General features: G+C 45.0%; 1 protein-coding gene across 1 annotated transcript in view; it reads left to right on the forward strand.

Moving 5' to 3' along the window:
- Positions 1 to 12,499, forward strand: part of bahcc1a (BAH domain and coiled-coil containing 1a) — a 77,831-nt gene that overhangs the window by 7,004 nt on the left and 58,328 nt on the right. Inside the window, exons 4-7 of the mRNA XM_031816523.1 lie at positions 1,859 to 1,907; positions 6,403 to 6,517; positions 7,561 to 7,772; positions 8,011 to 8,169. Coding sequence (XP_031672383.1) covers positions 1,859 to 1,907; positions 6,403 to 6,517; positions 7,561 to 7,772; positions 8,011 to 8,169 — 535 coding nt within the window. The remainder of the gene's footprint in view (positions 1 to 1,858; positions 1,908 to 6,402; positions 6,518 to 7,560; positions 7,773 to 8,010; positions 8,170 to 12,499) is intronic.

Below are 12,499 nucleotides of genomic sequence, written 5' to 3' on the forward strand. Positions count from 1 at the left end.
CAGCACCCATTTCCATCTTGACATTCTGGCACACACCTTCTCCACTACACCCTCCCAGTTCTTTTTCTGAAATACATCAGAGCCTAGATAAACCCCCAAAGTCTTCATCCCATCTCTGCCCCACTGAAGCCCCCCTGGTAACCGTGGAGCGGACCCCGTTTGAAGCCGACCTGCCCACAGCGCTTCACTCTTTCCCCAATTGACTCTAGCTGAGGAGGCCCCCTCATACACCTTTAAAGTGTTTGAGAGAACCTTAACATCCTCACCCCCTGTAATAAAAACTATCACGTCATCTGCATACGCAGACAGTGCTATCGTGGGACCCTTCATTACTCCCGGCACAGAGAAACCAGTAAGCCTCGCTCTTAAAAAACACAGCATTGGTTCAATCGCCAGACTATATAACTGCCCTGAAATTGGGCATCCCTGCCTGATGCCCCTTTGGACAGGGATGGGGCAACTCAAACCACCCCCCACATTCACCATACACGAGGCCCCAGCATATAGTAAATTAATCCAAGACAAAAAAACATCCCCAAACCCAAAGGCTTTCATTGTTTTAAACAAGTACTGGTGGTCCACACGATCAAAAGCCTTCTCCTGATCCAAAGAAAGTAAACCCACATTTACATCAGACAGTTTACAAATGTCTAAAACATCTCTTATCAGAAACAAGTTATCAACGATAGAGCGATCAGGTACACAGTAGGACTGGTCCTTGTGGACCAACAATCCCAGATACTCTTTCAACCTGTTTGAGAGACATTTAGAAACAATTTTGTATTCTGCGCACAGCAAGGCAACAGGTCTCGAATTTTTTTACGAGAGCCAAATCCCCCTTTTTGGCAACAGTGAAAGCACCGCACGTTGACAGGATACAGGAAGAGAACCCTCATGAAAAGATTCACACACCACTTCATAAAAATCCTCCCCAATAGACCCCCAAAAGTGCATATAAAACTCAGATGGTAAACCATCGATGCCAGGGGCTCGGCCTGTTGAGAACTGCATAACTGCTGTGGACAGCTCTTGCAGTGTAATGTCAGAGTCCAATGTGAATGTCTCTGCTCAGGTCCCAATTGAGGAAGACCGTGTAACAACTGTGTACACAGAGAGTCACAATCCTCCGCCTTATAGAGGGCCGAGTAGAAATCCACGGCATGTTGACGCATTTCACTGTTATCCGTGGTCACTTTCCCATCAGGGAGACGAAGGCAGACCATCTGTTTACGTTGAAATGTCGACTGTCCTAGTTTTTTTTTTTAAGCGCTAGGAGCATCCATATCCTTGAGGGAAGCGAAACGAGACCTAATCAAGGCACCCTTCACTCTTTCATGCAGAAACAACCTCAGTTCATGTCTCTTGTCCTGTAAGTTCATGACTAGTCCAGGGTCGTTCTGAGAGAGCAGCTTCAGTTCAATAGACTTGATGTCCTGTTCAAGGGCCTTGATAGTCTCTTTAACTTCAATTTGAGACAGAGCAGTATACTGTTGACAAAACACTCGTATTTGTTCCTTCCCAACCTCCCACCATTGTCTCAAGGACTCAAAATTCTCTTTTGTAACCCTCCATTTTCCCCAAAATAACAAAAACCTTTCACAAAACATGACATTATGTAACAATTTAACATTAAAATACCAGTAAGGTGATGACCTTCGTGGACAGGACAAGTGAATATCAACAGTAACAATATGATGATCAGAGAAACCCACAGGAGTAATGGCACACTTTCCAACCCTACTACAGTAGTGATCAGATACATACAACCTGTCTAACCTTGCTGCACTGACACGACCTTCATTCATCTTTAGCCATGTGTACTGCCTCACTTTTGCATTCCTTATTCTCCACACATCAGAAAGCTCAAACTCAGTTAATAGGCCAGACAGACAAGTGGCTGACCGCAGGTGAGGTTCTTCAGCAGTGTGATCAACAGTAAAATCCACTGTACAGTTCCAGTCACCCCCTAAAACCATACACCCCTCTTGGTCACACTGTCTTAAGGTTTCCTTTATTTGATCAAATACAGCAATACAGTCTGTACCCTCATTAGGAGCATAAACATAACATCCACCTTGACCAATAAAACCCGACCCTTGACAATCTCTGTTGTAGATACCACAGTCACCACTAAACCTGAGGAAAACAAGATTGCCACCCCAGCACTGAAATTAGTACCATGACTGAGTACATGCTGCCCCTCCCACCACATCCCCCAGTCAACCTCATTTTCCTCATCACTATGTGTCTCCTGTAGGAAAACTACATTAAGCCTTTTCTGTTTTATTACTTCTAATACCCAAGCCCTCTTATTCCTGTCCCTCCCCCATTAATACTGAGAGAACCGAACCTTAGTACCTCCATGTAGAAACGAGAAAGGAGAAGCAGAAGAAACCACAGAGAAACCAAGGAGAAAAAAACACCCTATGAAGCATGATCATCATCATTGTTTTAATCTTCTCTTATTAACCTGACCACGTTTCCCACCACCTTTTGCTGCTGCAACAGCAGTAATACATTTCCTCAAGCGAAACAGCTTCTTCTCACTCAATTGGTCCAACCCCACCGTCTTCTGTAACATCACAGCTGACCTCACAAACTTATGAACATCAAAATAATCTGCCAATTTGACAGATTTCCCAAAAGTCTGATCCAGCTGATATCATATCAAAAGAGATATCCATATCCTTCTCCTGATCCTCAGCTGAGGCCACAGACAACTGACTCCCCTCTACCACATCCTTTTCAACACTCCCCACTTGCACCTCATCACTCGTACCAGGCATCTCCTCCACTACCTGGGAGCCTAGCTCCACATGAACCCCCTCCTTTACCCCAGAATTCGTAGTGGGCACCTCCTCCACTACCTGGGAGCCTAGCTCCACATGAACCCCCTCCTTTACCCCAGCACTCGTAGTGGGCATCTCCTCCACTACCTGGGAGCCTAGCTCCACATGAACCCCCTCCTTTACCCCAGCACTCGTAGTGGGCATCTCCTCCACTACCTGGGAGCCTAGCTCCACATGAAAACCCTCCTGTACCACATTACTCATAGTGGGCATCTCCTCCACTACCTGGGAACCACACGATCAACCAGACACTCTTCTTTAAGAAATACACCATGCTCAACCATCCGATCTACCAGACACTCTTCTTTAAGAAGTACACCATGCTCAACCATACGATCTACCAGACACTCTTCTTTAAGAAGTACACCATGCTCAACCATACGATCTACAAGACACTCTTCTTTAAGAAGTACACCATGCTCAACCATCCGATCAACTAGACACTCTTCTTTAAGAAGTACACCATGCTCAACCATACGATCTACAAGACACTCTTCTTTAAGAAGTACACCATGCTCAACCATACGATCAACCAGACACTCTTCTTTAAGAAATACACCATGTTCAACCATACGATCAACAAGACACTCTTCTTTAAGAAGTACACCATGCTCAACCATACGATCAACCAGACACTCTTCTTTAAGAAGTACACCATGCTCAACCATACGATCAACCAGACACTCTTCTTTAAGAAATATACCATGCTCAACCATACGATCAACCAGACATTCTTCTTTAAGAAGTACACCATGCTCAACCATACGATCTACAAGACACTCTTCTTTAAGAAGTACACCATGCTCAACCATATGATCTACAAGACACTCTTCTTTAAGAAGTACACCATGCTCAACCATCCGATCAACTAGACACTCTTCTTTAAGAAGTACACCATGCTCAACCATACGATCTACAAGACACTCTTCTTTAAGAAATCCACCATGCTCAACCATCCGATCTACCAGACACTCTTCTTTAAGAAGTACACCATGCTCAACCATACGATCAACAAGACACTCTTCTTTAAGAAATACACCATGTTCAACCATACGATCAACCAGACACTCTTCTTTAAGAAATACACCATGTTCAACCATACGATCAACAAGACACTCTTCTTTAAGAAGTACACCATGCTCAACCATACGATCAACAAGACACCCTTCTTTAAGAAATACACCATGCTCAACCATACGATCAACCAGACACTCTTCTTTAAGAAGTACACCATGCTCAACCATACGATCAACAAGACACTCTTCTTTAAGAAGTACACCATGCTCAACCATACGATCAACAAGACACTCTTCTTTAAGAAGTACACCATGCTCAACCATACGATCAACAAGACACTCTTCTTTAAGAAATACACCATGCTCAACCATACGATCAACCAGACACTCTTCTTTAAGAAGTACACCATGCTCAACCATCCGATCTACCAGACTCTCTTCTTTAAGAAGTACACCATGCTCAACCATACGATCTACCAGACACTCTTCTTTAAGAAATACACCATGCTCAACCATACGATCAACAAGACACTCTTCTTTAAGAAATACACCATGCTCAAACATACGATCAACCAGACACTCTTCTTTAAGAAGTACGGCATGCTCAACCATACGATCAACAAGACACTCTTCTTTAAAAAATACCACCACCGCTTTATTCATCCGGGATGCATAAGCAACATTCTCATATCCCACCTTCTCTCCTACGGCGACCAGAAACTCCTCCACCGTGACAGCAGCTTCAGTAACACACCTAAAGCCGTGCCGAAGTGACAGGGACGTCCCCATTCGGGCCAAAATCAGGGTCCATACGAAAAACACAATACTTATTACAAAATAATAACCTTAATCAGCACAGAAGAAAATGCCACTAAGAAATAGAAAACCGAAAGAAAGTTGTGAATATCTAACTCTACACAACACATGCACTCCTTCGCTCATACAATTCCCAGCATGCACCAAACACTCCCAGCATGCAGAGAGAGAGAGAGAGAGAGAGAGAGAGAGATGCAGGCTGTAGAGCTGTAGTAGGTATGGTTGGGAGAGAGAGAGAGAGAGGCATGCTGTAGAGCTGTAGTAGGTATGGTTGGGAGAGAGAGAGAGAGAGAGGCAGGCTGTAGAGCTGTAGTAGGTATGGTTGGGAGAGAGATAGAGAGACAGAGAGAGAGAGAGAGGCAGGCTGTAGAGCTGTAGTAGGTATGGTTGGGAGAGAGATAGAGAGACAGAGAGAGAGAGGCAGGCTGTAGAGCTGTAGTAGGTATGGTTGGGAGAGAGAGAGAGAGAGAGAGGCAGGCTGTAGAGCTGTAGTAGGTATGGTGGGAGAGAGAGAGAGAGAGAGAGATAGGGAGAGAGAGAGAGAGAGAGAGAGACAGGCTGTAGAGCTGTAGTAGGTATGGTTGGGAGAGAGAGAGAGAGAGAGAGAGAGAGAGAGAGAGAGAGAGGGGCAGGCTGTAGAGCTGTAGTAGGTATGGTTGGGAGAGAGAGAGAGAGAGAGAGAGAGAGAGAGAGAGAGGCAGGCTGTAGAGCGGTAGTAGGTATGGTTGGGAGAGAGGCAGGTAGAAGCAAGGCCCATTGGTAACGGGGGGAGAGTAAGTTAATGGCACAGAAGACTTAGTGTTCCCTGGGACTTAGTGTTAGAGATTCCACCCTTAATGTTAAAGTTAGGTAGAGATTCCACCCTTAATGTTAAAGTTAGGTAGAGATTCCACCCTTAATGTTAAAGTTAGGTAGAGATTCCACCCTTAATGTTAAAGTTAGGTAGAGATTCCACCCTTAATGTTAAAGTTAGGTAGAGATTCCACCCTTAATGTTAAAGTTAGGTAGAGATTCCACCCTTAATGTTAGAGTTAGGTAGAGATTCCACCCTTAATGTTAAAGTTAGGTAGAGATTCCACCCTTAATGTTAGAGCTAGGTAGAGATTCCACCCTTAATGTTAAAGTTAGGTAGAGATTCCACCCTTAATGTTAAAGTTAGGTAGAGATTCCACCCTTAATGTTAGAGTATGTAGAGATTCTACCCTTAATGTTAGAGTATGTAGAGATTCTACCCTTAATGTTAGAGTTAGGTAGAGATTCCACCCTTAATGTTAGAGTTAGGTAGAGATTCCACCCTTAATGTTAAAGTTAGGTAGAGATTCCACCCTTATTGTTAAAGTTAGGTAGAGATTCTACCCTTAATGTTAGAGTTAGGTAGAGATTCTACCCTTATTGTTAAAGTTAGGTAGAGATTCCACCCTTATTGTTAAAGTTAGGTAGAGATTCCACCCTTATTGTTAAAGTTAGGTAGAGATTCTACCCTTAATGTTAAAGTTAGGTAGAGATTCCACCCTTAATGTTAGAGTTAGGTAGAGATTATACCCTTAATGTTAAAGTTAGGTAGAGATTCCACCCTTAATGTTAGAGTTAGGTAGAGATTCCACCCTTGAGGTTAGTTTTAGATAGATATTTGTGAGGTGCAGAGACTGCGTGTTGGGGGTTAGGGCTCATCAGGGGAAAGGTGGTGAAGACTTCTCCCTGAACTGATATTTGTCTCCTAGGACCTCCTCGCTCCATGTATCCCTCAGACCCTGCAGGAGAGGAGGAGAGGAAGAGGATGAGTGGAGAGCGGATGGGTCTGACCTGCCTGGACCGAGACAGAGAGGCCTACATCAGGTGAGAATCAGTCTGACGTTACTCAGCAATATGACATCATCATACACAGCCGGGCAACTTTCTGATTACAGACGTCAACAAGAACAAAGCGTAGACCTACCAAGGCCATCACTATACGCTTGGAAAGAGGATATGTCACAAACAGCAACATGTAAACATGTCATTCCTGGAGACACCCTACCAGTTTTGGAGGCAGCGTTGTGTTTGCTGGCATAGAGTGGTAACGGTATCTACCTAACAGTGTTTTGTTTCACCCCACAGTTAAAGTTGTTTACAGTTAGTTAACAACCGCTCCTAGACTCATTACTAGCTACCGTAACACTGTAGTGTCAAAAACAGGTCTTCAAATAGGTGTCTTCCTCTACTCTCACCTTCCTCCTCTACTCTCACCTTCCTCCTCTACTCTCACCATCCTCCTCTACTCTCACCTTCCTCCTCTACTCTCACCATCCTCCTCTACTCTCACCATCCTCCTCTACTCTGACCATCCTCCTCTACTCTCACCATCCTCCTCTACTCTCACCTTCCTCCTCTACTCTCACCTTCCTCCTCTACTCTCACCTTCCTCCTCTACTCTCACCTTCCTCCCCTACTCTCACCATCCTCCTCTACTCTCACCTTCCTCCTCTACTCTCACCTTCCACCTCTACTCTGACCTTCCTCCTCTACTCTGACCTTCCTCCTCTACTCTGACCTTCTTCCTATACTCTCGGCATCTTCCTCTACTCTCACCATCCTCCTCTACTCTCACCATCTTCCTCTACTCTCACCATCCTCCTCTACTCTCACCATCTTCCTCTACTCTCACCATCCTCCTCTACTCTCACCATTCTCCTCTACTCTCACCTTCCTCCTCTACTCTCACCTTCCTCCTCTACTCTCACCTTCCTCCTCTACTCTTACCTTCCTCCTCTACTCTCACCTTCCTCCTCTACTCTGACCATCCTCCTCTACTCTCACCTTACTCCTCTACTCTGACCTTCCTCTATATTATTCTGTGTTTTCTGTCTCTCCTCATTTCTCTCTGAATGGTTCTATCTCAGGGATAATAAGGATCCAGTGGACTTCACAAGGATCCATCCGTCCAACAGCTGTCACGGTGACATCACCTCTCACCTCATGGTGCCGGGTGGGACTTCCCTACAATCTGGCCAATTAGGAGACCCCTCTGCACATGCACACGCCCACTCGGCCCACCACCATTGGCTGCCGAGCACTGGAAGTCCCTCCATCTGGATGACAAGCCACTCCTACGGTGAGAAAGTTCAATTGGATTCAAATTCAGAAAACTTTATTTCCATAATAACCAACATGTTGGTGTCACACTATAAATAAAAAACAATAAGACGTCTACAGATGTATTCTAGATCAGTCTTCATCTGGCTGTTTCATGTCCTGTTGATGCCTTTGCAGGCTGTGTTGCAGTATAGCTGTATTGGTAATGAACGACACATGGCTACTGAATCTGTTGTAACATCTTCCTGATGTTGCAGGAATCGGCCACTCAGCCCTTCACCAGAACCTCGCCCCAGGTTTTTCTGCAGCCATGCCAGGGTCTCTACAGCCTGTGCTGCCTCTGCCTCAGGACCCGTCTACCCAGCTGGTGGTGCTACCCACAGAGCCTGCTGCCCACCCTGTCACACATCACCTGGGTGAGCCTCACTATTGTTCATTGTCTTTTCTCAATGGTTTTCTCCTCTTGCATGTCACTCTACATCCTTACTTAGTTACCCCAATACCCCATTACACCCTTACACCTTAGGTTTGAGGGGTAAATGTTATGGGGTAAGGGTAGGGTTAAGTGGTAAGAGTTGAGGGGTAGGTGTTAAGGGGTAAGGGTAGATGTTAAGGGGTAAGGGTAGGTGTTAAGGGGTAAGGGTAAGTGTTAAGGGGTAAGGGTAGGTGTTAAGGGGTAAGGGTAGGTGTTAAGGGGTAAGGGTAAGGGGTAAGGGTAGGTGTTAAGGGGTAAGGGTAGGTGTTAAGGGGTAAGGGTAGGGTAAGGGGTAAGGGTAGGTGTTAAGGGGTAAGGGTAAGTGTTAAGGGGTAAGGGTAGGTGTTAAGGGGTAAGGGTAGGTGTTAAGGGGTAAGGGTAGGTGTTAAGGGGTAAGGGTAGGGTTAAGGGGTAAGGGTAGGTGTTAAGGGTTGAGGGGTAGATGATAAGGGGTAAGGGTAGGTGTTAAGGGGTAAGGGTAGGTGTTAAGGGTAAGTGTTAAGGGGTAAGGGTAGGTGTTAACTTTCACACATTAACAAGTCCAATACAGCAAATAAAAGATAAACATCTTGTTAATCTACCCATCATATCCGATTTCAAAAATTCTTTATGGCGAAAGCACAACATATGATTATGTTAGGTCATAGCCAAGTCAAAAAAACACACAGCCATTTTTCCAGCCAAAGATAGGAGTCACAAAAAGCAGAAATATAGATTCAATTAATCACTAACCTTTGATGATCTTCATCAGATGACACTCTAGGACATCATGTTACACAATACATGTATGTTTTGTTCGATAATGAGCATATTTATATCCAAAAATCTCAGTTTACATTGGCGCGTTACGTGCAGTAATGTTTTGATTCCAAAACATCCGGTGATTTTGCAGAAATACTCATAATAAACATTGATAAAAGATACAACTGTTATTCACAGAATTAAAGATAGACTTCTCCTTAATGCAACCGCTGTGTCAGATTTTTTAAAAACTTTACGGAAAAAGCATAATCTGAGAACGGAGCTCAGAACCCAAAACAGCCAGAGGAATATCCTCCATTTTGGAGTCAGCAAAGTTAGAAATAACACCATAAATATTCACTTACCTTTGATGATCTTCAACAGAAGGCACTCCCAGGAATCCCAGTTCGACAATAAATGACTGATTTGTTCCATAAAGTCCATCATTTATGTTCAAATAGCCACTTGTTGTTAGCATGTTCAGCCCAGTAATCCATCATCATGAGGCGCAGGCACTTCGTCCAGACAAAAACTCTAAAAGTTCCATTACAGTCCTTTAGAAACATGTCAAACGATGTATGGAATCAATCTTTAGGATGTTTTTAACATAAAACATCAATAATGTTCCAACCGGAGAATTCCTTTGTCTGAAGAAAAGCACTGGAACGAGAGGTAATCTGTCGGGAGCGCGCATCATGAGACTAAGGCACTCTGCCAGAACACTGACTCAAAGAGGTCTCATGAGCCCCTCCTTTATAGTAGAATCCTCATTCAAGTTTCTAAAGACGGTTGACATCTAGTGGAAGCCGTAGGAAGTGCAACTTTATCCATATCTGTATCGGTAGGCCAAGCTTTGAAAAACTACAAACCTCAGATTGCCCACTTCCTGGTTGGATCTTTCTCAGGTTTTCGCGTGCCATATGAGTTCTGTTATACTCGCAGACATCATTCAAACAGTTTTAGAAACTTCAGAGTGTTTTCTATCCAATACTACTAATAATATGCATATATTAGCATCTGGGACTGAGTAGGAGGCAGTTCACTCTGGGAACGTTATTCATCCAAAAGTGAAAATGCTGCCCCCTATCCCAAAAAGGTTAACACTTACCCTTAACACTTACCCTTACCCCTTAACACCTACCCTTACCCTTTAACACCTACCCTTACCCCTTAACACCTACCCCTCAACGTTGAGCACTTGATCTTTGGTTCATTGTATTCTCTTATTGCAAGTCTGTTGTTTTCTACTGCTGGTTGTATTTTCCATCCAGTAGTTTTACTGCAGCGTTTCCTTTATTTGCTGGTTGCATTAGTATATTATGTCGACAGCTGATGAGCTTTCTGTTAACGGCTGTCTCACACACAATTCAACACCCACACATATTTACGCATCCACATAGAAAACACACACACGGGCATGCTGCACACACACACACACACACATATAGGTTTGCACTTACAAAACACACACACACAGAGAATACTCATCCCAGTTTCTGCTCACCACCTGTTCTGTCCCCCGCAGGGCTGGGTCCCTGGATGGGTCAGGGTGCGCTCCAAAAACATATGTACACACACACACACACACACACACACACACACACACACACACACACACACACACACACACACACACACACACACACACACACACACACACACTCCACAGAGGAAGAAGCTAAAGCAGTGCTCTACATCTATGCAGCAGGACCTATTCAGCGAACCGGCTGTGAAATTTAATTAGCTCTCCATCCTCAGTGGTGTGTTTCCTTCCGCGCTCCGCAGGAGTTGCAGAGGAGAGGGGAAGTGCATCCACGAAACCCTTCCCCGGGGAAAGATTAGCTTAGCCGGGTTAATGTTTCAGGACCAAGGTTCCATGGTGCGTCAGGGGGGCTGAGGGGGTGGAAGGAGGATCAGACTGGACTGTGAAATGTGTAAGAGGGCAAAAACACATTGAGTTGGAGAGAGAGGAAAGAGACAGAGAGAGAGAGAGAGAGAGAGAGAGACAGAGAGAGAGAAGAAGGCGTGGGCAGCTGAATCCCCAAAGCTGAGCTCCATGTGTCATAGTCAGTGTGCTCAGCTGCCCTCTCCCCAGATTCACAGTCCACACACACAGCATTCCTCTCTGCTCTGTAAAGAAGACACATCAGGGGAACGGCTGAGCTATGCTCCTCTTGAACATGGGAACTAGCATCCCTGCTGGTCCACAAGCTACTCATGTGGCCTGGAGAGCGGGCTGGAGTATGCTAGGCTGGATGGGTGGGTGAAGTTTTAGGGAGCACTGCAGGGTCGATCGCACCAAGGGGACCGTAATTTGGTTACTGGTCAGAGGCTCTGTCATCATCATCATGTAGTATGTCATTATAGTCACAATCCAGTGTATTTTCAGGTCAGCTGCCATGAGAGTCCATTCTATTCAGGAGGAGGAGAGAGAGAGAGGGAGAGAGATGAGGGAGAGAGGAGGGAGAGAAATAGAGAAAGAGAGGGGGAGAGAATGAGATAGAAGGGAGAGAGAGAGAGAAGGGAGAGAGGTGGGAGAGAGAGAGAGGTGGGAGAGAATAAGAGATATGGGAGAGAGAGAGAGGGAGGAAGAGAGAGAGAGGAGGGAGAGGAGAGATAGAGGGGAGAGAGAAAAAGAGGGGAGAGAGAGAGGAGAGAGAAAAAGAGGGGGAGAGAGAGGAGCGTGGGAGGGCTGCTGTTTAGGTGACCATGTTCTCAGCATAAAGCAGCAGTGTTTCTTCAACAGAGGGATGTGATCAGCAGTGTTTGTTCACCAGAGGGATGTGATCCACAGTGTTTGTTCAACAGAGGGATGTGATCCACAGTGTTTGTTCAACAGAGGGATGTGATCAGCAGTGTTTGTTCAACAGAGGGATGTGATCAGCAGTGTTTGTTCACCAGAGGGATGTGATCAGCAGTCTTTGTTCACCAGAGGGATGTGATCAGCAGTGTTTGTTCAACAGAGGGATGTGATCAGCAGTCTTTGTTCAACAGAGGGATGTGATCCACAGTGTTTGTTCAACAGAGGGTTGTGATCAGCAGTCTTTGTTCACCAGAGGGATGTGATCAGCAGTGTTTGTTCAACAGAGGGATGTGATCAGCAGTGTTTGTTCAACAGAGGGATGTGATCCACAGTGTTTGTTCAACAGAGGGATGTGATCAGCAGTGTTTGTTCAACAGAGGGATGTGATCCACAGTGTTTGTTCAACAGAGGGATGTGATCCACAGTGTTTGTTCAACAGAGGGATGTGATCAGCAGTGTTTGTTCAACAGACGGATGTGATCAGCAGTCTTTGTTCAACAGAGGGATGTGATCAGCAGTCTTTGTTCAACATAGGGATGTGATCAGCAGTGTTTGTTCAACAGAGGGATGTGATCAGCAGTGTTTGTTCAACAGAGGGATGTGATCAGCAGTCTTTGTTCAACAGAGGGATGTGATCAGCAGTGTTTGTTCAACAGAGGGATGTGATCCACAGTGTTTGTTCAACAGAGGGATGTGATCAGCAATGTTTGTTCAACAGATGAATGTG

This window comes from Oncorhynchus kisutch, unplaced genomic scaffold (assembly GCF_002021735.2).
Source record: "Oncorhynchus kisutch isolate 150728-3 unplaced genomic scaffold, Okis_V2 scaffold812, whole genome shotgun sequence".
NCBI classification, from domain to species: Eukaryota; Metazoa; Chordata; class Actinopteri; order Salmoniformes; family Salmonidae; genus Oncorhynchus; species Oncorhynchus kisutch.